Source organism: Glycine max, chromosome 6 (assembly GCF_000004515.6).
Source record: "Glycine max cultivar Williams 82 chromosome 6, Glycine_max_v4.0, whole genome shotgun sequence".
NCBI classification, from domain to species: domain Eukaryota; kingdom Viridiplantae; phylum Streptophyta; class Magnoliopsida; order Fabales; family Fabaceae; genus Glycine; species Glycine max.
This window is the reverse complement of record NC_038242.2, coordinates 4,190,067-4,217,865: the sequence shown is the minus strand read 5'-3', so window position 1 is coordinate 4,217,865 and position 27,799 is coordinate 4,190,067. Positions and strand designations below refer to the sequence as shown.

At 30.2% G+C, this 27,799-nt stretch overlaps 4 protein-coding genes and 1 long non-coding RNA gene across 5 annotated transcripts; 3 read left to right on the top strand and 2 right to left on the bottom strand.

Annotated features, from left to right (window-relative positions):
- The first annotated feature begins 2,071 nt into the window (after positions 1-2,071).
- Positions 2,072-4,099, top strand: LOC100791676 (uncharacterized). The gene is made up of 3 exons (NM_001253961.3): positions 2,072-2,464; positions 2,572-2,765; positions 3,295-4,099. The coding sequence occupies exons 1-3, from the start codon at positions 2,225-2,227 to the stop codon at positions 3,563-3,565; spliced, it is 705 nt and encodes a 234-aa protein (NP_001240890.1). The 5' UTR covers positions 2,072-2,224; the 3' UTR covers positions 3,566-4,099.
- Positions 4,100-5,016: 917 nt separating this feature from the next.
- Positions 5,017-6,494, top strand: LOC102659395 (uncharacterized). The gene is made up of 2 exons (XR_005891945.1): positions 5,017-5,856; positions 6,051-6,494. It is a non-coding gene; the product is annotated as an uncharacterized lncRNA (long non-coding RNA).
- A 1,605-nt stretch (positions 6,495-8,099) lies between these two features.
- Positions 8,100-10,943, bottom strand: LOC100789560 (SCP-like extracellular protein domain-containing protein). The gene is made up of 2 exons (NM_001317478.2): positions 10,699-10,943; positions 8,100-8,902 (listed from the first exon to the last, which is right to left on the bottom strand). The coding sequence occupies exons 1-2, from the start codon at positions 10,775-10,777 to the stop codon at positions 8,298-8,300; spliced, it is 684 nt and encodes a 227-aa protein (NP_001304407.2). The 5' UTR covers positions 10,778-10,943; the 3' UTR covers positions 8,100-8,297.
- Positions 10,944-12,121: 1,178 nt separating this feature from the next.
- On the top strand, positions 12,122-14,848 carry LOC100787776 (uncharacterized). The gene is made up of 7 exons (XM_003526010.5): positions 12,122-12,406; positions 12,518-12,560; positions 13,126-13,196; positions 13,392-13,486; positions 13,995-14,062; positions 14,198-14,308; positions 14,583-14,848. The coding sequence occupies exons 1-7, from the start codon at positions 12,235-12,237 to the stop codon at positions 14,710-14,712; spliced, it is 690 nt and encodes a 229-aa protein (XP_003526058.1). The 5' UTR covers positions 12,122-12,234; the 3' UTR covers positions 14,713-14,848.
- A 1,363-nt stretch (positions 14,849-16,211) lies between these two features.
- On the bottom strand, positions 16,212-22,238 carry LOC100786178 (F-box/LRR-repeat protein 15). Its single transcript, XM_003526008.5, has 16 exons — positions 21,781-22,238; positions 21,380-21,599; positions 21,156-21,288; positions 20,898-20,994; positions 20,344-20,812; positions 20,162-20,260; positions 19,985-20,073; positions 19,768-19,867; positions 19,512-19,682; positions 19,151-19,303; positions 18,685-18,845; positions 18,363-18,561; positions 17,638-18,104; positions 17,491-17,554; positions 16,741-16,827; positions 16,212-16,568 (listed from the first exon to the last, which is right to left on the bottom strand). Exons 1-16 carry the CDS (start codon positions 21,882-21,884, stop codon positions 16,500-16,502), a joined length of 2,682 nt encoding a protein of 893 aa, XP_003526056.1. The 5' UTR covers positions 21,885-22,238; the 3' UTR covers positions 16,212-16,499.
- Positions 22,239-27,799: the final 5,561 nt, after the last annotated feature.

Below are 27,799 nucleotides of genomic sequence, written 5' to 3'. Positions count from 1 at the left end.
GGAATCAAAATAAAAAAAAATAAAACCAGAACAAAGTTGAAGATTTGATCAAAATTGTAAATTTTTTAAAATAAAAAAAATTAAATGTCTATTTTAATATAAGAGGACTAAAATCGTATATTTTTTAAAAAAATAAAAGATTAAATATCTCAACTTTAAAATGAATTAATCAAATTTGCAGAATGAATAAAATATGAGAATAAAACATAAAAGAATCACGAGATTTTCTTTTTTATCTTTTTTTTTCTTCTCATTTCAAAATAAATGTAAGTGTAAAATAATTAAATATTAAAAATAAGGAACGATATAATAGATAAAAGAATAATTAATATAATATTGAACTTTATAAATAACAGATAATTAATATAAATAATTTTTTTTCTAAACATCCAACACTTAAAAAAAGCCAAGGGAATATATAAGAAATGACCTAGAATTTTTGTGATCAATTCAACCAATCAATGAATCAAATGAGAACCATTAAATGAATATTGGATGACTCAGATTTTAAATTCAGAAAAATTAAAACTTGAAACACTTAATATTGAAATGTTAAAGTTTGAGTTGCTCACTCTTTATCTAAAATTAGACTTTACTAATTGCGATTAATTGCGTGAACGTGTGAATTGCGTCGTTACACCAAATTTATTAATTGCGTGAACAAATTTCGTCAATGCACCAAATTTTTTCGTAAGTAGTATTATTAGGTTATTATACTTTTAAACATACGTACTATCTTATTTGTGTCTTACCATACACTCAAGTTCCTCTTGAGTTTTTGGTCTAAACTGATTGCATCTTTGATTTATGAATATTCTGAGAAATTTTTCTGGTTTAGATAAACGTGTTATAAGTAATTATCGAAAAAGAAAACAAATGAATTTCTTTTTTGACTAAATAAATTAATTTCTTCTATAAATTAAAATTATTTTATGTATAAGTTAATATCATAACACGTTTTATTATTCTTTTTTGAAGCCAACAATCTTATGTTATATCATTCAAAACAAGAGATGGAATATAATTTGGAATACAAATTGTAGAATCGAAAGATGCATACTAGTATTAGTATAAGATTTAAACATCTTCGCTAAACAATAAATGACTTGATTTATTCGCCTCTAAAAAACTCAACACAAGAGTTACAAATAGAAAAAAGTTTAAATTTATAAATTATCCAGATTCAGAATTGACAAAATTCCTTGCTTGGAGATCATCAACAATATGTTTGCAATTAGTCTCGAAAGTTATATTTTGATACCCACCAGATTCGACCCAAGAAATAGTTGATAAAAGTGTCATGGCCTCAGCTTCATGTGAAGTTGGTTTACCAAAAATCATTAACATTGGAGTCCTTGCGGCAATAAAATGATATAATATATAAGCAGAACAAAAAAATATTTTACATTGATTTTATAAATAAAAAAACACTAATAGTATATTTTTTACGGATTAATAGTGTATTATTATTAAACTCCTTTTTTAAAATTAAGAATGTATGATACTTAAAAAAAACAAAATCATATAGGAGTATAAAATAAATAATAAATAAAGAAATTTCAAACATTGTGGGTAGGCAAGCAAGGAATCAAATTACTCGTTCCCTTAATTGTTTCCCTATTTTTTATGGGATTAAATTAGTTTTTAGTTGTCTAATTTATTTTTTAATTCAATTTGATCCGAAAATAATTTAATTCTTTAATTTTTTAAATTGATTGAATTTTATCATTTTGTTTAAATTAAAAGAAATTATGCTTTTTAATGATTTAAAATCACTTAATAATTAGAGGATCGAATTTTTAAAATCATTCTTTTCGGATTTTGAATAGTTACAAAATATGTATTTAAAAAAATGATTTGATTTTAAAAATTAGATAATCAAATTGAAAAAAAAAATTAAAAGAACAAATTGAATTGATTTTTAAAATTAAATGATTAAATTTAATAACAAAAATTAAAAAAGATAAAATTAAATCTAAATAATAATTTAGAAAAAAATATTTACCAAAGGAATACTACTAACAATTGAGAAAAGAATACTACTAACAATTGATTTTTGACATGTCATTCTTGTGAGAAGAGACGAAGATATTTATTTATTTGTTTTAGATTGAGAGGATTATCTTTTCCCTGAAAATCCATAGCGTTATCCTCTTTTGCCTCCAAAGGTTGTTATGGATAGATAGATAGATAGAACGCTGCTTTGAGTTTCCTCAACTCAAGAATGGCTGCCAACGACTCGTCCACCGAGATTGATACTAAGAAGCTTTCGAATTGTTGGGGAAATGCTCAAATGCCCTTTGCACTCCCCACTCTCCTCTCTTCACCACCCCAACACCTCCACACATCATTCACCACTGCCGCTGACAATTTTTTCAGATTTCTACACTCCCTTGCTTCTCATAACTCTTTCCTCAACAAAATTCTCTCTCTCCCCTCCGAATTTCACACCCTTTGCGTGCAGGTACGTAATTCAAAACTTCCGCTTTCTTGATATTTTTTATATGGAAAAGATGAATGAGAAGTACGTCTTATGTATAATGTTATTAATTATTGATGGTTTGGGTTCAGATTGGGAAGCAAAGGAACGTGAGGTTGGTTTCTGGTCATAATTTCGCTGCCGTTTTGCCTGGGGATTCGGTGGCAGGGCTGGTGGTGGCGAATGGGGTTCTGAATTTCTTGAACATTTACAACACTTTGCTCATTGTCAGGCTTGTTTTGACATGGTTTCCCAACACTCCTCCTTCCATTGTTAGTCCTCTCAGGTGAGTAACCTTTTCTCTCTTTTTTCTTCTTTTTTTGTTCCTAGGTAGGATATCATTCAGTGTTCAATTGGATTGTTGTCACATGGCCAATTTTATTGCAAGATCACTTCTCTCATTGATGTGATTCGAGATAAGCCTTTTCTGTTAGTCGAACTACTGCCAATTACGAACATACCTTTAATTATTGATTAACAAAAATATATGAGTTGTGTTTTAGTTAGCAGGATATTTTATGCGATTAAACGTTTGATTCTGTTATTTTATTGAGTAAATATCTTATACACTGATGACTGAACCTACCACTCTTAATATTTATGGGAAGTAAATTTCGGTCTTTATACGTGATGATGATAAGGATTGAAATGAGAACAATATTATCTGTAGAGACCTAGGGATAGGGTCACTCGTATTCCCCAAACTATACATATATAAACCCTAGTAAGATTTACCATTTTGTTAATGATAGTATAAGCAGATTTCATTTAAAGAATTTGCAAGTGTTAAATAAAATGATTATTGTTTCATTCAGCACCATATGTGACCCATACCTGAACATATTCCGTGGACTTATTCCCCCTCTGGGAGGAACGCTGGATCTCTCTCCCATCCTAGCATTCTTGGTCCTAAATGCCTTCACCAGCACTGCTTCTGCACTCCCTGCTGAGCTTCCAGTCACAGAACAATCCAAACAAGGCCTTGCAGCACCATTGCACTCCACTAACCTTACTACTTCACAGAAGAAATGGTTGACACGGTTTCAAGGGAACAGGTCAAGGACATCTGGTGCTGATGCTAAATAGAACATGGGAGAGTTTATTTGTGCCTCTGTGTCTGTTTATTAATTTAGATACGTTCCATCCCGATTATGATAGTTCTATTCTAGGCAACACAATTTTTGAGCTTATGATTCCAGAGATTTTAGAGTTATGGAGTTTGCTGTTGAAAGCTCAAGGCTCAAGCTTCCACAGTCCTATTGTGTTTTTTCTTTTAATCCTATGGTCTTCTTAGTCAATAAACTTAAGGTCCTTATTTAAATTGGGGACTGGATTGGATTACAGAATAATCATACTAGTAATTCAATTAAATTTTGTCGGTCTCCATTTTAGTTAAACAAAAAGAAAGACCCTCAGGAATGAAAGGATTATATTTTATTTTGACCGGATTTGAACATCGAATGGCATGATCCCAATTCCTTCTCTCAAGTCTCCCTGTCCCTGACTTTATGAAGCATCGTGATAGCACCTTTTTTTACAAATAATATTAAGAAAATGCTTATTTTACCGAAAATGAAAAAGTAAATAATTGACCTACATCAGGATCTTTGCTGAAATGGGAATCGAATTCCCTGCAGTTTCAAAATAAACTGCTGGCTTTGCACTTCTAGATCTCATCATTAAAGGGATTAAAATTAATTTTAGAAGATAAAGTTATTATTTTATAAAAGTTAAATTACAGTTTTGGTGCCTCTTATTTTAAATCTGCGATTTCAGTTTTGATCACTCCGTATAAACAAGACATTTATGTATAAAAGTGTTTTAATAGAAATTGAATTTATGACTCACTATAAGATAATAAATTACTAACACAGTTGAATTGTTTAGTTAATTATATTTTTATGTATCATTAGTTAAAAGTTTTTTTTTCTTTCAAATTATCAAAATTTGAAAATTAAGCAACAGACAGGACCTAACATCATTGCTTGGTTCGAAACTGACAGGAAGGATCTCAATCCCCAAATGAATCGAAGAACCTGTCATCTAGAAATAAATAGGCAAACATACAACAAGAAGGAAAAATAAGGAGTGAGGTTCTAACTAAGGCATCAATATGTTAAAGATAAACAAACAAGATGCTAAATTAAGAGATGATCATATCCTAACAGAGTAAACAGACCAGTTAATTTATATCACATCACTGATAACTATCAAATATAATGAAAGAATGCACATATGCTAACTCATCTCCTTGAAGAATTTTTTTAAAAGTAGAGTAGCATAATGAGAAGTTTGTGATAACAAATACGTGGTAATATTCACCTAATCTATTATGACAATAACATTAGGTGATTCACTAATAAAAGCTACAGTGATAACAACTTTTTTGTGATAATAGGTATGTGATAGCAATCTCCATTCACTAATAAATTAATTTTAACATATAAGTTGCTAACTTCTTTAATTAAAATGCAGGATGTGGTTAGAAATCTACGAAGCTTATATGGACAAACGAAGGATAAAGAATCCAAGTATATTTTCTTTTATCTTTTACCGTTCATTCCTAATCCTTCATTCACTCTTTTGTTCTTTGTTGACAAATGAAGGATAAAGAATCCAACTCTAACTTTTTAAAATGGAAATGACAATTAAGTAAAACCCTTAATAGAATTAGCAACTTACGGACATTAGATTAATCATTTAACTTCAATACCTTTTATTTACAAAATTCAGTCTAAATCCACGTACTTTTCAACCGCTGCTACACTAAAAGGGAATTTTTTTTTCTCTTGAGAACATTTTTCTAGCCTGCTCCTTTTTCTTTATTCAAGCTATATATATCTTCGCTCCTAGAATTCTTTCAATTCAACTTCGAATTTATGACGTATTGTAGACATTCGTGAAGCTTCTGCATTTCTTTAAAATCGATGTTGCACGGACATCCACAGTAGTAGAAACGGCATCAAATTCCAAATGAAATTTAGGCAGAGAAGCGAATATTGTGCTTTGTTAATGGAGAATCCTATTCACATCCTTACAATTTAACAAGCGTAGCTTTATCAGCAACACACCATTTCTAGTCCGCATGCACTTTATATCTTGTTCATCTTTTGGAATAGAAAAATGCTGTACTACTTTTCCTAACAGTATCCAAGACAAAAAGCACTTTATTTGTAAATAATTAACCTGTGATAGTATACTATTCATGTCAAATATGGACATCATTAAGCTAGGCTTGAATTGATCTTTTCGATTCTTTCTAAAGATGTTAGCATATTGTCTTCTATTTTTCCTCATCCAAAGTGATGCTATAATAATACTTGAATGAGCGAGGTTGGTCTAATCGATAAGAATACGAGTTATATCTCAAACATCTAGTAAGTTCGAGTTTCATATCTTTGTGAGTATTATTTTTTAAGTCTCAAAACCTACCTAGTTCATCTAAACTTTTGTACCATAATAACAAAAAACTAGTACTTGAATGAGAAAAAGAAAAGGTGAGTGACTGAGTGTAGCTGAAGCCTTTTAACATTGATGTTAAAATTGACATTTGGGTGGTTTTTCCCCACAGTTCCCCTCCAGTCCCACAGAGAGAACCAAGGTGAGTGATAATCTAGTGAATGGAATTTAGAGGTTGCAGAAGGGGAAGCAGATTTTCATCATATGAGAGATTGGCTGCCATAGGATTGGCGATTCTGGCTGTGGCTTCTCCTCTCTATATAGACCGCAAAGCAGAGTGTGAGTTGGAAGATGAGGAGCAACCCATCAACGTTGATGTTTTGTTACCTTTTCTGCTCTTTCTATTGACTTTGGGCATAGCTTTATCAGCTTCCATGGACAGGAGCTTTGCAGGGTTTGATCGTTACTGGATTCATAGAGTCATTGGTTCTTCTGGCGGTATTCTTGCCATTCTTACTGTTCTTTTTCTTATTTTGAAATTTAAATCGTCTCTGTGATGGAAAGAAACTCGCTCTTGTTGTAGCGTAATATCTGTAAGATGTTGAAAATTATGTAAGAAATTCTTTTCTTTTCCTCTGCTCTAGTGTTGAACTCAATACTCATTTTGTGATCATAATTTGAGAGAGAAAAAAAAAAGAGTTCATTCATCTCAAAACCTATTTTGATAGAACTTGGCTAAATATAAGAGGTGATTACTAAAGCTTATTTGGTGTAAGAGGGACGTTTGAAATATATTCTCTAAAATACTCTTGATGTGAAATTATTAGCCAATTTTATACCATTAGTTATCCCTGATTTCAACCAATATTTAAATGACATATTTAAATTTTATAATTTATAATAAATAATTAATAACACTTAAATAGATACATGTAATAATTAACATGTATTATTATGATAATTTCTAATCATCTAATAATTTTTTTCTTTGAACACATTCTAATTTTATAATATTAGACTATCACTTAAAATTTATTGAAAATTATGAAATATAATAGATTTTTGTTAAATAAGAGGTGAGACTTACAAATTTTTATATTTTTTTAATAAATTTTAATTTTAACTAATAAAAATGAATGTGTTAAAAAGCGATTCTTTCAATCTAAAACTATTGATGTTTTAAAATTTTCAAGTTTCATTAATTTTTTTTAATGTTTTTCCATGTAAACTTATTTAGCAATTATGTCCTACTCCACAAGCACTCTTATAATACATTTTAAATGAGAGTATTTTAAGTATTATAATTTATAAGTAGCATTAAATATTTTTTAAGCTGTATGCATTAATTTTAAAAAGCAATAGTTTTGGAATAAAAGGGTATATCTCTATCATTTCTCTATACTATAATTAGCTATAAAAAAAAAGGTAATAATTGATAACTAAGTTTCGTGAAACTTTAGAAGCATTCGTGTTACTTCTTTCATATATATTAAAATTAACTTAATATAAATATTTTAAAATATGAATCATTTGATTATCTTTTTTGTTATTCAATTTTGATAAAATTTGACACAAACAATCTTAGTAATATGTAGATATAATTTAACAGTTAGATTAATAAAAATAAAAATTGCATTCTATATCAACTTATAAAAATGGTGTAATAGTTGTCATTACATTGATGTAATTTGATCAACTGTTACACCGACTATTAAAGTATATCTACATATTATCAAAATTATCTGTATTAAATTTTGTTAAAATTGAATAACAATAAAAAGATAATAAAATAATTTATATTTTAGTATATTTTAAAAAAATTATATTTTATCGATTTTAATATATATGAATGAAATAAAAAATAATTTTAGATTAATATAAAATTTTGTATATATAAACCATAATCTTCGATCAAAAAGTAAAATTTAAGAGAATATTATCCAATTAAAAATTATTAAATAAAATAATAATTGGTCAAAATTACGTTAGTATAATTTGATTCCTCGTATATATATATATATATATATATATACACACACATTAATTTATAAATATGCAGTGATCCCATTTAATCCTTATTTTATGAGGGTTAGTATATGTTTTCAAAGATCCAAATCCCTATTATTGGGATAGAAATCTTGTTAATGTAGCTTAATTTCTCTTTTTTTTTTAAAGGAAAAATAAAGAAAAAGAAAACTTGTAGTCCCATCACATTAGAGAATTTGCAAGAGCCAATACCACAAATTTTATATGTAAATAAGAAAGTTGGGAAAACAATTGCCATGAATCTCTTAACAAATTACAAAATCAAGCAAGGGGGGAAAAAGAATAGCTGAGGCCAAGCCTTTCATATACATCAAAGACTGCAAAGGCATCTAAACCAAAGGGGAGAGATCATACAAATTATCTCAGTTTATGATCATAATGTTAAAGCAAACCCCATTGCAATCAAAAGCGAAGTGGCAAATACCCACATCTCATTGAGTGGTGACCAATAACTAGCACCACTGCACTCATCATTAGCTCCACTAAAGCAACCGGGTTTTGTTATTTTAGCCACACCACTCTCAAAAGTAAATGTTTTGTTGGGTTTGCCACTGCTAAACAACACACACCAGAAGTAAGGAGAGCCCCCATCAGTACCTGTGACAGCAGCACCAACCTGAGTGTGATTATTATTGTAGAGTATGTCTAAGCTCTGTTGGTTCCTTATGAGGATATCAGAAAATGCCTCAGGGGCATGGACATACTTAGTCTGGCACGCCAGGAAACGACCCGTTATAGGAGCAAGAGTTGATGCCTCAACACCACAGTTTGGAGCAAAAACTTCAGCAAATCGAGATTCAGGAGGTTTCTTGCCATCAGATCCACCCACAGCATCACATTCACCCTGGTATGCCTTAATGTATTGTAGAGCAATACACGCAAGCCCCGGGTTGTCCGTTAAGGCTGACACCTTGTGAGCAGTTCTGTTTTCGTTAATCGCAACTACCAACTTGTCCGCAGGGTTGTTAGTAACTTTGACTGCAAAGTTTTGTTCATTATGTCAGAAATGGGAAGATACTAGTAAATGCAAGATAAATTTAGAGTGAGACATCAAATCATACAGTAAGGAAAAAAAATAAAACAATGAAGGAGACCATGTACTTGGGAACTTTCGTTAACCCATAAGGAGGCTTTGTATTGAGGAAGTAGTCATTTGTATAATCAATGAAAACGTCAAAATATGTAGTCTCAAGCTAAGGATAAGAAAGCAAGGCAAGGCACATGAACTAAGTTTTATGAACCGTGTTCGACAGTCACAAACAAAAACAATTAGTGAAACATAAACTAACATATCATCTCATACGTGTATGATATATCACAATCCCAAAGAAGGAAAGAACTAGAAAACTTCAATTAATAAACCATGTACTGCTAAATATTAATATATTCCCCCACAGAAGAACCTACCATCTGGCAAACACGTTTAAGACAAATATAATGAAGGTTGCCAGTCATTTCTACCACGCTGAGAACAATATCAGTCAGGATTTTGTTTTAAAGCAACAAATAATGTTTTCTCTTTCTTAGACAACTAAAGTGTGGCTTATACAGATAATTTATCTCTGATAAATTCAGATTTACAGTGGCCGTTATGAATGCTAGAGATTCATTTGCCCAAACTTGTTCTCCTACTCTGAACCAACATATAATTTCAAATTGCTAAATCCAAAAGCAGTCTATGTTAATATAAAAGCGGTCACCATTTAAGAGCTCCATTTATTAAATCCTAATGACATTTCCACAGGCATCACTTTACAAAACACTATAGCTAATGAAAGAAAGGAAAACGACTAATTATTGTTTGGATACCTAATGACAGTGGAATTGGAGGGTAAGTGCAGAAAAGTTAATAAAATCATAATCTTTTACAGAAGTCAATTCATTTTCTCTCAAGATTTTAAACTGTGGTATTTTGTTACAATCCTTGAAATGCGAAAAATCAAGGACAGATGTGACTGCTGAAGTTGCATACACTCCAAAAACCTTGAGTTTGCAACTGCAATTGTGGTTGATGACCATTTTTTAACCTTGTTTGCTCCTTACCTCCTAAAAAAAGTTTCATTTTCAAACAAACAAAGCCACCTGGTTATCATGTACTTTACAACTTCATCTTTTTACAATCATATCCACACTTCTATTTCATTCCTAGAACTAGAAACGCCAAAGACAACAAAAGTTATATTTTGACAAAATCAATCTAGGGGAAATGACTGAAGTAGATCTCGAAAACAGTAAGCCTCAAATGGGTTGTTGCCATTATACACATAAGATGCACATTATTGAATCAATACCGCACAAATAGGAAAGTGAAAACACAAAGTTTAACGAGTTTTAAAGCTGAAGACAATATGGTTGGTCGTCTAAATCAAGAATCACCAGACATTTCCACCATAATATGCAAGATCCAACATGGCACCAATTTCCATGCTAGCAAAGAACACACACACAAAAAAAATCCCCTGAGAGACCAAAAATACACGATAGCTCTAAGCAATTGAGATCTACTCATAGAACAGCTGACAGCATCACTGGCATTGTAGACAGACACACTCAGTTCATTTAAAATGTCAAAAATGCAATCCAGAATAAGAAGAAGCTACAATGGGACGCATCTGAAAGACTAAAGTCAAAATATAGAAAATAAAAAGTACATCTTAAAGTGATTGTAAGGCAGATCAAACATATTGCACCCCAGACACTAACAGTTACATTCCAAATCTGAAACCAAAACCACTGGATAGAACAAAAAAAAAAAAGACTTTTTTTGGACTTACTTTGAGTATTAGCAGTGGCAGCAGCATAAACGAAGGAAAGAGTGACCAACAGAAACCACATAGTCATGGTTTTTGCCATTGTTGCTGTTTCAGAACACAGAGAAGTTCAAGACGGATCTGTGTTATGTCTGCCTCAAACTGGTGCCTTCAGCTTCAAACTTCAAAATAATAAAATGCATGAAATTCCACCAACCGAGTGGTCCTTCTCAACTTTATTTTTATTTTTTTCCCTTTTTTTTGGCACCTTCTTACTTCTCAACGATTCTGGAAATTTTATAAGATTAAAGCAAGTGAATTTCCATTATTAAATATATAAAATGAAGTTGGTATTGCCAAACAAATTAGATCATTTTCTGTCGGTGAGGTTATATTTGGTTTGTTCAAATTGGAAAACAAAATTCATTATATTGTTCGAAAAGGACGAGAGACTGAAGAAATTATTATCATACGCTATTGTTTAAAAAATGTTAAATAATGCAAAGTTTCATAGCTGTCTTTTTTATTCCTTTTTCTTTTTTTAAGTTATGATGAGTCGATGATTTTAGTTGTAGTTGTAATTGTAACATACACTGGATGCAAATTCATTTTTGGTTGCTGGTATATTGTTAAAAGATTGAGATCTACTACGGTTTTTATCAAAATTGTATAGATCTTAGATGTTAAACTTGATTTACTTGTAATATAATAAAATTTTTAAATACAATTTAACAGCTTCAAATCATTTGGCCGGCTTTTATAAACAAAAGGAATATATTTTACAACTATTTTAATTAATTGAACTAATTATATTTGATAAATAATTTCATTTTCAAATGTTTGTCTAATTCTATTTATTTTAAAGGAATAATTGTTTCTATTAATTTTAAAAAGAAATTAAAAATATTATTTATAAAAACGATTCTCAAACTTTCCAAAAATAATATTACAAGTAATTATATATTGTGATTTTCATGTAAAACAATACGTGCTTTAAATTTAAAAAGTACGTAACACGTCACATTAATTAAACATTTAACAGATACACTATATTAGTATTAATTAAACATTTTTCATGTAAAATTTAAATTTTGTTGTTGTCCAACAAATGAAAGTCAACGCAGAAAACAGAATTTTACTGTTCACAAGGAGGGAGCAAGTGACTGAAGTGAGGGAGTGATTTTTATACAAGGAAGAGGGATAAATTTAATATATACTAGATGACTTAAAAAAAATAGTAATTCAAAACAAACAAAAAATATATTTAATAGTATATTTTAATATTAGTTATTCAAAATAAAATTTAATGGTAATTTTTTTCTTCTATGAGAAAGGTTCTCTCGCTGTCCTTATAAGAAAATAGTTTATATCAAATATTTTAAAAGTAAATAAAAAATAAGAGTAAATAGAATAATCATGAGGAATGGTAAGGGTATATCTGCAAATTGCAACACTGTGGGAAGACAAGACCCGACTAAGAGGATAAGAGTGGGACCCACCGAATCGGTTACGTTATCGGCAATACATGAACGCCGCGAAAGAGTATGATGTTGTGTGGACATGGCGTCACTAGGCACCCCAGCGCATGTTAGCAGTAACAAGAAGCCCTTGCATCGTTGGAGTTGGAAGGCGAAGCGTGTGAGGTGCGCAGTGTCACCCCCCACATGGCGTGAAGGGCGGCGCACGGTGTCGTTGTCTCTTGTTCTCTCCCACTTGCTTCTCATTCCTAACCGTTCGTCTTTCTTTCACCCTTTCTTTTTTCACATCTTCGATTGGTTTTATTTATGATTCTCTCTGCTTATCAAAAAAAAAAATTATGATTCTCTCTGTTTCCACATTGCAGGTGATACTGCCCTAGCAAGTCCTTTCGATAAGTATGTTAAGAGGTATGAATCATAATGCACCATGTCATGGATTTCTTCTAACGGTTAATTAGTTCCTATAATTATAATTACTTTACTTAGCTGTTATGTTAGTTAGTTCCTTTAATTAGTTTTCACAAGATTTTATTATCTTTACGTAGATTATTATTCGCAATTTAATATGTATCGTATTGACTTGCTTTGAGATGGTTTAACCATACATATTCTTTGAAGACAACTTATTATTTGATTTGAGTTTAATTTGTATGTACCTAAAGTATAAAGAGTTTTTATACTATCAACCAATTGAAAATTATTTTTAAGATACGTTCATGTATTATAAAAGTAAACAAAATTCCCATAGATGACAAAATTATGTTAGGATTGGTTAACTGTGTAAATTAAACCTGTTTGTGCGTGTATTATTTGTTCATTTATTTTTTTATACAAGCAGGAATTTGGGGAGAGGGGATATTTGATTTATTTCTTGGTTTTGGATTTTCTAGTTTATAATTTGTGGTTAAATCAATATAGTGAATCTGAAGAGTGTTGATTCTAAATCTAATAAATTTGTTCTGAAATGCTCTAGAAAAAAGCTTGATCCTCTGGAGGTTTATATACCAGCTGTCATACTTACAGAGTTTCAGATCAAGGACTTAGGTAATGCCTTTGTCATGCTAGATATCTAGACATTAGAAAATCTCTGAATTCAACATTTTGAAGTCATTCCTTTCCATTTTATCTCGCTATTATTATTATTAAGCTATAGGTGTTCATGTGACATGTTTTGCAGCAATAATAACTTGAAGGTAATATAAAGTTTACTTACTAAGGCTTTTCTTTCTGCCACTACAGAAAAAACATTAGAGGATGAGGAACCCCAATTTGCCCTCTGCCGGTCTCTACTTCGTTCTGGGCCTGCAGCATCACTTCGTGTAAATATTAGAGCAGTAAGTGAAGCCTTCCTTCAACTTCTTAGTTCTTATTATGAATGTGATAATGTATTTTATCTATCGATCTTTTCTTTTCTTTTTTTTTACCCCCCACTATTAAGTCATTTAAAAGCTTTATGAGGTTTCCTTCTTATTATTGAGTATAGTATTCATATATTTACAGCGAGCATTTTCATATACACAGTTCCCCAAAATTTTAAAGTCTGATGGCAAGCTTCTATTTGATACGGAAACTACTCACTTTGGTTGTTGCTGTCTCCATTAGATAGAACATTGCAAAGTACTTGATACAGCCATACTTGACTTTGTTATCAAGCAAATTTCAAAAGACTCCTAAACAAACACAGAACAACCAACAGCTTCAATGATTGTTGTTCAAAGCTTATGCCATTGCTGATATCAATCTTTGGATAATCTATTTCTCCTTCTCCACGTCTATCGCCATTCACTTCATGGCATATTTATGTGTATGAAAGTTAATTAGAGTGTCACAATCTTTCTATAGGTGGCACAGTATGCATCTGACAGTGGCAATGGTAAAACGGCATTCAATGATGTTGATGAATGTCTGAGGTATTATAACCCACTTCCTTTAAAAAATGCATGAATTGACTATCACAATTAGCCATTGAGCCATATGCTGTACAGAAATAAATTCTGTCAAAATGAAAAATTCAAACCCCAGCTGAAAGAATTTTGTTTGTGAAGGTCGCTGGAAGAACTTGATTCCTTGCTTCTTCATGCATCAAGAAATGATCCTGAAGCCTCAGTCAAATCAATGAAGGCAAAAATCAATTCTGCCCTTGGCGCTCTGGACAGGTGATTTGTGTAGTTTTTGTTGTTTTTCTTGCCCATAATATCATTTCTGCCTCTTGCACATATTTCTGCGTGTCATACCAACTTAGTGTATGTTTGGATATTAGTTGGAAGAGCTCAAAAATATTTTTACTCCTAAAATAAGAAATTTTTCCTTCTTCATTTTGTGTCTAATCCAGAAATGTGCTAAAATTAAGTTTACAACTTTTATCCAAACATAACCTATAGACGCATATGACTGAGAAAGATGTGATTCTAACGAAGCTTTGTGTTTCAGCCTCTTACAAACCGTACCTTCTGATGTGCTGAGTAAAGGAAAGGTTATAGCTGATTCATACAGGGAACCGGAAGACGAGGAAACAGGGAGTTTGGACCCTGATTTAAAGCAACTAGAATCAATACTATGAATACCTAAACATACTTGCTCGCTTTTGAGTAGCCAGCATAGTTAAGACTACGGAACCTATGTTCCCAAGGCAGAACCTTAAAACACAAATAGCATTGTGTATCGAAATAAAAAAAATATAAAAAATTGTACGAGTCTGTTACGTTTTTTTCATAATTTTTTTTAAATAATCACTTTTAAAAGTTTTTCATGTGTTTATTTTAGTTTTTCAAAATAATCAGAAATCTAAAGGAATTTAAAATCGGATTAAAAAAAGCTATTTTGAATAGTTTCTTAAAATCAACTGATTATTTTTAGAAAAAAGCAATTTGCATGACTCTAACCAGACATAAATTTATTTGTTTTTTTATTTATTTTTAAATAATAATTACTAGATTATCTTACATAAAAAGTTATTTTTTTAAAGATAAAGTTACTTTTTTAATATATTAACAAACTCGCCGATGTTTGCACCCCATACATACTCATTTATTTTGGATTAGGTAAGATATAAATTTTCTGAGTGATCTAAAATTTGAAAAGTTTTCCTATCTTAACTCGATGCATCATTCCTTCACCCCATTTTTTTCTTTAGGAAAGAACCACAAGGAGCCATTGGCAAGAAACTAAAATCGATTTAAAACCTGAAATTATTTTTGTTTATTTGCAATTTAAAGGTTATTTTAAGTCTTTTTTGGTAGAAACCACTAAAAGCAACAACGTTCTCTTGAATATTTAATGCAATTTTATATTTAGGACTCGAACATCTTTTATGTGTGTAGGAGATTATACTAAATTAGAAATTTGAGAGTTTTACTACAAATGTGATTTTGTTAAAAATAAAATAAAAGTTATTTGACATTTTTTATTTTAAAAATTATTTTAAATGACAATCTGTTCAGTAAAATAAATTAATTTAAAACTAATTGTCTAACTCAATAAAAGAATAAATTTATAGAAAAATATTATGTAAAATTAATTTAACATTAATATATTTTAATAATAACAATAATACATAAAAAATATTAAAACATATACATTTAAACTGTTTACAAAGAACAACTGAGGTAATACGTGGAGGAAAATGACATTGGGTCTAAATATAACAGTTTAAAATATTGCGATCAATTTTTACCATTAAAACTGAAAAAACCTTACCTTATGTCATAATAGGCGGGTGTTAAATTCCCCCCATTGGGTCTAATGATAATAACCGCACCTTGATATACAAACAAGATACATAAATTTACGGACTATGCCTTACTTTTATATTTTGTAGTAATTGATAATGATACATAATTTACTGCATAATGATAAACCATTGCAATGTAACACTGCAATAATCATCAGAAACTTAGACCTTATTAGTTTCCTAATTTTAAATGGGAACATTTCTTCAGTTGTTTTTGCTTCTTTTTTAAAGCACTTGTTTTGAAAACATCAATAAATTTTGGAGGAGAAATTGATTATTGTGTAAAATTATTTTAGGGAACAATTTTTAAACAAAAAACTGAAAAAAAATAAGACAAGAATCAAAGCTACCTTTATTCTTCAACATGGATACATTAAACTGCTTCAGAATAAAGAGAGCTTAAATTTGAAATGTTGATTTTACAAGAATACGGGTACAACAAAGATAAATTATTGCAAATACAGAACGGATTTCCATATGCCAAACAAACATTTAAAATTTAGCCATTTACAACACCACGAAGAAATAATCAAATTTATTACCAAGCGCGCTTTCAATCCAAGTGAAGCACTAGGGATTTTTTTTTTTATATCCTTGATCATGGTAACAAGAGTTGACTAACTGCTGAATATTCGCTTCAAACTTGAACAAATTGTGCGTAATCTTCCCATGCTCATTGAGCTTATCTATGAAGCACCATAAAGTATACTATAATTAGTTGAAGATCATGACCAAAAACAACAATGCTCAAGCACTATTCTATCATTATGTAAGAACAGGTTAATTAGTTAAAATTGCTAAAAGCCTAAGACAACACGCGATGAAGGAATATCACAAAAATTGAGTTTGCTCTCTCACCTTTGGACAAAAGCGAACGTCAAGGGTCTCCAGTATAGAGCATTTTGATATGGCAGCTTCAACAGCTTCCTCGTCAATATTGCAAGACTGAAAACCCAAATTACCAAACACCAAAAATTAATGAAACAAAGAGGTTTGACACAAATTAATAAAGGGTGAGGTGCAACATTTTGAATTTTGATTGTAAATTATATTGATAAGGACACTACAAAAGTTAGCTATTTTAGTTCGAAAGGCCAAGGACTTGTAAAACTACACTAGAATCTTATACTTCAATGCGGGACTCAAGTCTCATACCTTGCAATTGGATCCTAACACAATATGCTAGATACATTTCAAACAAGCTACATTTCAGGTGGAGCACAAAAAGCCAATCGCAAATCCAAACATGTTTCTATAAAGACTTATGCAACCCTCTAGAGTTAATTAAAAACCTTTATAAACAGGAAAATACTCAATTATACAAGGTTTTAAAGGAGGCAGACAATCCAAGCCAAGAGAATGAAGTAAATATGTAGTAAGTGAAATAAAATCAATGATGCAAAAGCAGGTTAATGTTTCAAACATGTCATAAGTTTCACTAGGTAAAAATGTTGGCTGATAAAAGCTGTAATGCAGAAAAGATAACCTACATAATACGTAATTTATTATAACATAGATAAAATAACAAGACCAGACAACACTGAAGTGTCAATATTCAAAATTAAAAAATGCATCAATAGATTAAAACTAGCAGGTAAGACTTAATACCTGAAGGAACAGACTGGTCAATTTTGGACACTCTAGCTTCAAAATTTCCAAAGAGGAACAATTGCTGAACAAAGAATTTAAGACATTATCTTATCTGATATGAGATGGATAGAAGCCAACACACATTTATTGGAGAGCCAACCATACCTTAAATTAAGAAAGCATAGGTTGAGACAAGTAACATCAACCTCTTTCAAATTTGCCGAGAGTGAAAGGTTTAAAAATAACAAATGAAAACAATTTGCCCTCAATGGAATGACAACCTTCCTAATATTTGGACATCCAACACAGTTGAGGTTTTGCAGTAAGCGAGTGGATTGCTCACTTGATTCAGGGATATTCTCATTAGAACTTGCCCTAGATGGGGTGTTTACAGCAGGGAAATTGTCACTTTGCCCACAACTACTTCCCCAATTCAAATCATGCATATTCACACAGCCAGTCAAGCTCACATGAGTGAGGTTTGTGCAGTAAGCAAGAAGCTCATCTATGGCTGATTGACAAAGAGTTCCATAAGATAAGTCCAACTCCTGAAGTGCTGGTAAAGCACCTCCTTTGTAAAGAGGTTCAAGTGATGTGTCAGTGAGATATTTGCATGCTTGCAGCTTTAAAACCTTCATGAAACAGGAGAAAAATGTAGCACTATCAGAAAAAATGAAGATAATAATTATATAAAATGTCAAATTATCCAAAATATGGTGGAATGAGAAAAGACATTGAAATTATGAGAGGATATGATGTTATAAGATGAGTACAATTATTCTAAGTCAAGTACTAGAATAGTAAAACTAGTAAAAACCCAGCTCATTAGCCACTACTTATGATAAAAAAACATATTCAAGAATAACAAACCATTCTTCAGTAACTCTAACCTTTAGTTGCAAACAAGAATCAAAGATAGGCTGCAAGTTCACCAAGAAAGTGTATGATAAGTCAAGAACAATCAAATTTGGAAGACAATACAGAGATCGAAGACCATCTGAACCAATTGAAGAGCATGACATCAATATCAATGATTCGATCAGTGGGCATGAGACAGTTGTTGCAGACAAGCAACCATCTGTTAGTTGGCTGTAATTCCAGACAGTAAAAGTCAGTCAGCAATGCCAAAGGAACACTCTGGAGATGTTCAAAGAGACAATTAATGAATTCTTTAGAAAGGAAGATAAATGGGAAAATAATGTACAAAATAACCTGCAAAAGGAAGCATCGAGAGATGTTAGGAGTGGACAATTAATGAATGCTTCAGATAGTACACCACATCCTTTCAACTCAAGTGAAACCATAAACGGTGCTTCAATGCTGAGTGTGTTCAATTTTGGACATATTCCTAAATTGAGAGATAAAAGACCAACCTGAGAAGCGAGTCAAGAAAAGAAAAAACTTAGCCTTTAGCTAATTAATCAGATTAATAAAAGTTAATCACATGCAAACAGGATTGCGGTGTATGAGGGAGAAAGATCAGGATTTCTTGTGTTGTAAAGTATGAACTTTTGATTAAAGAACATGGTCAGGAAAACCCACAACCAGAAAACTTCATATATTCAGTAGCCTTAATTATCGATTTAGCAGTATGCTAAATGTTCAAATCAAAAAGCATAAAGAATTAACAAGTTTAATCTCTTGCAAAATAGAATATAAGGCAATCAATATCACTTACTGGACAAAATGATGCTCTTTCCAAATGATCACAGCCATCCAAAATAACTTTCTCTAGATTAGGGCATGTGAGTTCAAGATTAGTTATTGCACGGCAACCACCAAGCGAAAGACTGATTAGAGAGGTACTGATGAACTGAACTGACGTCAAACTCTGAATTCATCAAAACACCATAGGTTGGAGTTAAAAAATAAATAAGTTATAGGTAACAACTCCATAGGCCAAATTCACAATATGCGATATACAGAATAACATGACTACAAACAAAAGTACAATACATGACACTCATTAGTTGATACTACTTGTGTAAATCATGCACAAGCAAAATTGGGAAAATGAACACTAAATACCAAAAATATACCTCACAATTATCAAGAACTAACGATTTCAACATCGGGCAACCTCCACCATCATTAAAAACATTGCATACAGAGTTATTCAAAGATTCACACTCAGAGAGATCCACTTCTTGTAAAGATTGGCATTGCAGAGCTAATGTGGTTAAGCTGTCCTGCTTTGGTATTGTTAATTTCTGCATTGCCACAAATTCCATCGTTTAGCCTATTATAGTATACACACTATGGGAAAAAAAAATGACAGACATAATTATGACATACTTGAAGTGAATTTGAAGTGATGTTGATACGATGGAGCACAGGGCAATTGGACACCAAAATAGAAGACAACATTAGGGTCATCAAGTTCAAATCAGCAAATCTGACAAGAACAATAATTTAAAAAAGGTAATTAGAAAAGAAAATACTCAAGAATACAGTGTGAATAGAAGCATTAGAGAAACATGCAAAACAAGAAACAAAGGAAAGAAAGCCATACTTGCGACAGTGTACCAATCTAATATTCTGCAAGCGGGGAAGATCTAAAGACACTGATGTCAACAGGCTACAATTATCAAGCTCCAAAACCTACAAAAGCAGTAACGTCATTTCTCACTTTGCAAGTCTAGCTCAGGAATTGAGATATTAATATCAGCATCATGGACAAAATGCACACCTCCAACATATAACTGTGAGATATTGCAGTCATAGAGGCAGAAGTGATGCCTTCACAACTGTGAAGCTTCAGAACTGTTAACATTGGCAGTCTAACAGTCTTTGAAGAGGAAACAAAAACATGTTAAAAAGGGAAGATTGAATCTATATAGTCAAAAAGTGATTATAGACTCTAAAATGTACCTCCAAGGATATGTTGGGGCAGTACGATGCATCAAGAAAACTAAGGTTAGCACAATTCTGTGATATTTCCCGTAATGTTTCATCACTAACACTCGAACAATTAGACATGTCCAAAGAAACTAATTGTGGGCATGACGTAACAGCTGAACGAATAGCAGAATCAGGAAGTTTGTGGCAAGAGCCTATATCAAGCTCTTGCAAAAGGGGACAATTGAGCACAGTCTGTGCCATGTTACTACGCTTCAATGACATAATTTCAAGTTGTGGGCACCTGACTGTCATACGCATCACACGGCACTTTGTCAATTGGAGATGACACAGTCTGTCGTGGTTGACTGATATCTCCTGCAGACCACTGCCAAGTATAGCATCATTGATGCTTAGTCTTCTCAACATAGAACAATCGGCCAAAGCATGGAAAAAATTATCCATTATATGAGTTTTTCCCAATGTTAAAGCCTCAAGATTTCTGAAAACAGTTAAAAAGAAAAGAATGAGCATGAATCATAAATAACTTGATTGGCAACCCAAATACAGCAGCAGAAGCTACCGACCTTAACGAAGAGATGGCCTTCATGACAAGCTGGTTAGAGGCAGGACCAGACATACGGATTGCTGTTATATTAGGATAACGCCTACAGATGTCCTCAACTGTAAATACACAAGCCTTATATCAGCACATTTACAGGTTCACAAGGGGCACGGAGCACTATTTCCAATTCCCATAGTTAAATGCTAAAAGGCACTTACTTTTTACAAATAACAATTTATCATGAAATTATGAATTATGAAATATATACACTCAGGCTCACATTGCTCTACAGATATGTTCCGGTCTTCAAAATTCAAACTCTTCCAGAAGTCTTCATGAGCACTAGCAGTCCGCCACTGCTTACAAACTCTAGCAGCTCTGCAGAGATTGGGATGATCCAAAAACGAGAAAACCTAAATTACAATGGTAAAGGTAAGAAGAGAGTTCGAAACGATTAAACTGACAACAAATAGCACAAGAACTATTCGTTTCCCAAAACATTACCATATGCAACAAGTCATCCGTAAGATCCATCTTGACCTCTAGATCATCCACTTTTGAGATGTCATTACCATCTCCTTCGTCGAAGTTACTCTCTTCGCCAGCATCATCATCGTTGGATCGAAGAAGAGAGGATCCTTGAAAATTATCATAATCCACAAATTCTTCAACAGATGCACTGGAATTCCCAGCATTTGAACACTTCACAATACAATGAGTGCCACTGCAAAACAAAATGAATAATCAATAATCCAATATATCACATATCTCGATAACATAAGCAGTTGCCATTCTCCCAATTCAGAGATGAACATCAACTGTAAGTCGAAACAGAACCCTAGCGAAGAACACCACATATTAAAGGTAACGAATCCCCAATGCCAATGACTCGCACTTAAACTCACTCGAAATCGAAGTAAACTCTGGCGCGCTTCTGGCGAGTGTCCCCAGCGGAAGCAGAACTACTCTCTCCGTCGGAACGACGCCGGTTCGGCGAAACCCTGTCCATTTCGTCAAACGACACAACTGCTGCTCATTATTGAAATCGCCGTTTCCGAAATCGCCTTCCCCGCGCAAAGAATCGGAACGACGATGCTTGAAACAAATGCAGCACCGAAATTGGGACACCTAACAAACCCTAGGTGTCGATCGCGCGAGAGAAACCCTAGGGTGAAAGTAAAACCAAGACAGAGGGTTTCTTTCTTTATTTCTTCCTTCCCCAAAATGTGGAAATGGTCTGAAAATGAATATGGGATCGGATCTAGGAACTATTTTGATGAGATATTTGGTTTTTCTCAAGTGTTGTGTCTTTCGCTTCTCTGCCGAAAGCTAGTTAGAGAATGCACGATGGGGACGACGGCGTTTAACCTGATATTTATTTAATTGTTTTTATTTTATTTATTTGTTTTTAAAATTGTGCTTCGGCGTGTTGAGTTTGAAAATTGGTGCTTAGTGGTTCCTGTCTCTTTTTCCGTCTACAAAAGTGGTGCTAATGGGAACCAAACAAAGGATGATGTCTTGTCTTTGATGAGATGAGCATTTTCATTTCTGATTTCAATTTTTAAGACAATAAAGAAAGACTCCATTAATATTAATCACTTAAAGGGACTCGATGCTTGCAGTTCTTCTCTTATAAAAAAAAATAGTACAGGATATTAACTTCATTTTTTAATAAATAAAATAGACATTGATTTAGTTTGTTAGTTTTTTTAGCATGTTTCATATTAAAAATAATTAAATGTTATTGAAAAAGATTATAAAATGATAATGTAAAAAAAATTATACAATCATCTAATTATAATTAATTTATTGACTTTTAAATTAATTATCTTAAATAAATCATACTATAATTTGTGATTGTAATTAAACACGATGTAAAACTACATTAAACTATTTTACATATCTCTCTTTAACATCATTTATAACATGTTATAACAATAGAGATAATTACTCACAACATAATGTCCTACATACATTTGTAAGAACTGTTGTGTATTTATCATGTCTTAAAAATAATAGATTACTGATTAAAATTTGAAAAAGTTATCAACCGCAAATTTAAATATTTGTCTTAATTAAGTATCAATAGTAAATTTAAATATTTGTCTTAATTCGTTTAAAAGTAAAACAAAATAAAATGTACCAAATAAAATACAAACAAACCCATTTATGAAAATTTCCACGGAATCCGAAATACAGATTTATTTGTGTTATTGATATGAATAGTTATTATTTTTCAAGTAACATTCCAAAATTAATAAAGATAGGCCATCAATGTAAAAGAAGTTTATATTTATATTCAATATGATTCTGTATGTTATTATTAGTATTAAATTGGGGTTAAATTACTAAAATGAAATAAATCTCAACAATTTAATATTTTGATTAATGGCATGCTGATAAAATTATAGAACTACTTAAATGACATGGTGATAAAATTATATTACTTAAATGTTTAATTGAAATTATTGTATATTTTAATTACATTGAAATAAAAAATTATTATATATGTTTAGTAACTCTATTTTTTGAACATTACTTAAAATAATATTTTTTAACACGTTAATTTTTAGTTTTTTATACTTTCTTTTATTTTTATTTATAATATATTTATCAATTTTTTTCTTGTCATTTTTAAATAAATTATAATTTTATTATTTTTTAGTCATTTTATACTTTTTCAGTTACTTTAATAACTAATTTTACTGAATATTTTTTATTTAATAATCTAATTTTTCAGCTTTCAACGGTTAATTTTACCCAAAATAATCTTTAATGTCACTAAAATAATATAATTATTTGTAAAAGAACTTATCATGCAACCTTACTAAAAATAAGTTACTTTCATGCATAACCAGTTAACCATGAAGTATGATTTACAATATTTTTGGATTCCACGATGAAATAAAACAAATTACTATAGTATTTTTTGGATAGAAATAAAACAAACTAACAATAACAATACAATGAAAGGTGGTGCCTGACGAAGGACTTGTCTCCGGCATCAGTAACAATGATACAAGAAAACCACTCAAATTAAGAAAGAAATGACCAAGCGGATTCCTTATACAATGACAGGTAGGTTCCACCAAAGCAATCAATGGTGACTATGAAGGATTCATAAATAAAATCATGGATTGGACGTTTATAGAACGGTTTTTTTTTTTCCTTTAATTATGATATTAGTAATTTCATCGAAAATAAATTATTGAATTTTGTTAGAGACTTTAAGTCTAAAATTAATTTTTTTAATATGATTTATTTTATATCAAAGGTCAATCAACATTTAAATCCTGAATCACTTGAATAAATAACATAAATCATTATCATTTATACTAAACGTTGTGTTTAGAATTTAAGAAAGTTTTATAATAATTTATGTGAATTTAATTACATAATTTATGATTGGTATAATTTTTTTTTAAAAATATTTTAGATTTAATTACATTTTAATTTAATATAATTTTAGTACCTTTAAGGCTTGTTTATCACATTTACCTTTTATTTTTATTTTTTGTAATTGTAATTAAGTTTGTCGTTTCAAAATCCTATCATAAAAAATATATTTTGGGTCGTTAGATTTGTTTACTTTTAGATGTCTAAAAAGGCTGGGATTTTTTCTTTGTTCTTTTTTCCTCTCTCTCTCTTTGTCTTTACAGTTTCACCCTTCCTTCTCTTTCTATCTATTATTGTCTTTACATAATTTTTCTTGTGTTTTGAAAATTAAAAACAATATCTTCTTTTATTCTCTAAAGTCATAATAAGAATTTTTTAAAATGTAAATAAACAAATCATTTGTTTACTGTTATTGTTACAAACTACACACAATTAGCATCACATTGTAACGCACCAAAATTTTCAAATGTTTGTCTGTGCATGTAGTTTTGGTATAGATTATATATATCTTTTATCATAAGCAATTTTATTTTAGTTTTTTTTTTATATAGGAAGCAATTTTATTTTAGTTGAGTATCACTATAAATGTCAAAGTTTTCCTTAATGTAACTGCATCAAGAATCATATTTGAAATCAAAGTTTAATTAAACCAAACAATTTTATACTAATTAATTCACACAACGGGTGATATGCACAAACATATATGAGTATATTTGGTGACATTTATAAAACATGACGTGAAATATATAAACACGGAATTTAAACGGGTAGATGGAAGTTAATGATATAGATGTTTTTACTAATTAGTATTTTTGTTGTTCTCATTCGTAAGAAGAAGAAAAAAACTTAATTCATACTTAAATTGTGTAATTTTTAATTAAAAAATTTATTATTTTTTTCTAAATTATCTTTCATTACAATTTGATATTAAATGCAATCTTTATTAAATACAAAATATTTTTAACCTAATATCATTAAACAAGGAAAAAATAATTAAATTTATATTTATATTTGAGAATAAAAAATTGATTTTTTAAGGAAATATTATATTATTTGTAATGCATAAAATAATTTTTAATTTTTCAAATTAAAAATTATAATAAATAAATATTTTTAATCAATCTATTTTTTAATCACTTTATCTTTTATTTATTTATTTTAAGACTATTAATTAATTACTTTAAAACTGTTAATAAATAATTAAATAAAAAAATTCATTATTTAAAAAATAAAATAATAACATTAAAAGTTTTATTTTTTTTAATGTGAAGATAATATTTATAAAAAAAGGGAATTAATTTAAAAATATATATATAAAAAAAATTTAATTTTAATTTAAAAAAATCTCAATAAGTGTAGTTTAGAAAATACTTTGTGTATATATATTTTGAGAAAAAATAAGGAGAGACAAGGTGTAATACAAGAAAAAGAAAAAGAAAAAAAAAACCAATAAACACGCTCTCCTATCCATTAACAACCCAACAGCGACACCATAGAATCAATCAACCCTAAACCATGAAACCACCTCAAGAACGAACCACGTGGCACCCATGTGGCACACATGGTTATGGTGTCATCTTCCCTGGATCAACCATTCTTTCAGCATCAGCATATTCGAAGGACATCCAAAACCAGTATCATTCACCAACCTCTGAAAAGGCCATCAAGCTAGTAAGCCACCGTAGCACTTTGAACCGCCTACCACCTCTTTCTATCTCTATCTCTCTCTTAGTCGAAGTAAGTGGTGGTTGATTGAAGAGGGGGCAGGGGGATGCAAAATCACATGGACCTTGAAATTATTTTCTAGGGTATCATGGGGAGGAAAATTAGAAAGGGGACTCTATTACAAGTAAGGAGGAGTGCAAATAGCAATTTCCTAAAAGTAATCGAGGGACAACACTGCTCATTAGTTTTTTTTTTTTTTTTTGATTACATAATTTTCAAATTTATTCAATAAGTGGATATTAGTTCAACTGAACTTTTTGAAGTTTGCACTTTTATTTCCAGAAGGTTCATACTATTAATTTTTTTAACTCCCTGAGTTAAAGAATTTTAATGATAAGAATGAAAATGTAAATTTTATGAATTAAAAAATTCAAATTAATTATAGAGACTAATGAAAAAAAGTTTAGAAAAAATGTACTAATAAAAAAAAAGCACATATTGTTGTTGAAAATTACTTGAAAGTTACCTATAGTTAGATATAATTTGTTTTGAAAGATGTAATTGTTGTTGAAAATTAAAATAAAATATTGTAATAATTTATAATAATTAAAAGTAAAAATGTCCAAAAAGAAATATCACATCAAATAAAATTATGGCTTTTATAATAGTTATAGATGCCTCTTAACCGATAAAGGAAGAATAATTCTATATTTTTATTTGTTGTTCATATAAATTTATATATTCGAATAGAGTAAATATTAAATGTTTTTAAGATATTAACTTATTAAGTATATTGTATATTAAATTTAATTTAACTAGACTATAGATTCATGCTATGTACGTGTAAATAAAGAGTTTTTTTTTAAAGATCGAGTAAATAAAGAGTTGGTTGTATGATCTATAGTATTATTAATTTTGATGTATTTTTCTACTATAGTATTTGGTGACGCCAATCTACCCTATTAAAACACACTATTGCTTTTTAATGAAGAAAACACTATTGTTTTCAATAAAAATATCTGGTCTTCATGCATATTTTGGACCTAGGTAGTAGAACATTAATGTTTGTTTAGTATGTAAGAAATTGGAAAAAGGAAAAAAGATGAAAATTAGTTAGTTGTTCTACTTGCTTGACAAAGAAGATTTAGAGAAAAAATAATATTAAAATTTGTGAAATTAACTGTAATATTTTTTTATATTTATTTTCACTCATTTATCTATTTTTACTTTTTTTATAAAAAAATTCTTCATCAAATATTTTACATTTCTATTTTATTTCGTTAGTTATATATATAATAGCAAATAATATTAATAATACATAGTAAATAATACTAATATATAAATTATTTACTATTAAATTCTTTTTTACTTATCAAAATACTTTATTAAAATATTTTATATTTTTTTCATTTTATTTCACTTGAATTAAATAATATTTTTTAGGCTAAATTATAAATTTGATCTCCCATAATTTAATTCACGAATTGGATCCTCCTATTTTGTAAAATCATGTAATGTTGGTCTTTCAAGTCTCACAATTGACGTTGAACGTTACACAAAAATATTCACTGTCACGTTCTTATTGGATGATAACGATCACGTGTCATGTTCTAATTAATCAATAAAAATAATAACACATTCCATATTCAATAAGGATCGGTCACATAACATGTCACTTATTACATGATTTTATAAGATAGGAGGACTCAATTCGTAAATTAGATTAATGAAGAACCAAATTGAGAACTAAAGATAAGCTGAAAACAAAAATATATAATTTTACCTTTTTTTGTTATTATGTTTCACTACTTTTTTTTCTCCCACTTTCATTATTTTTAAGTTTTAAATTCTCCCCGCCAAACA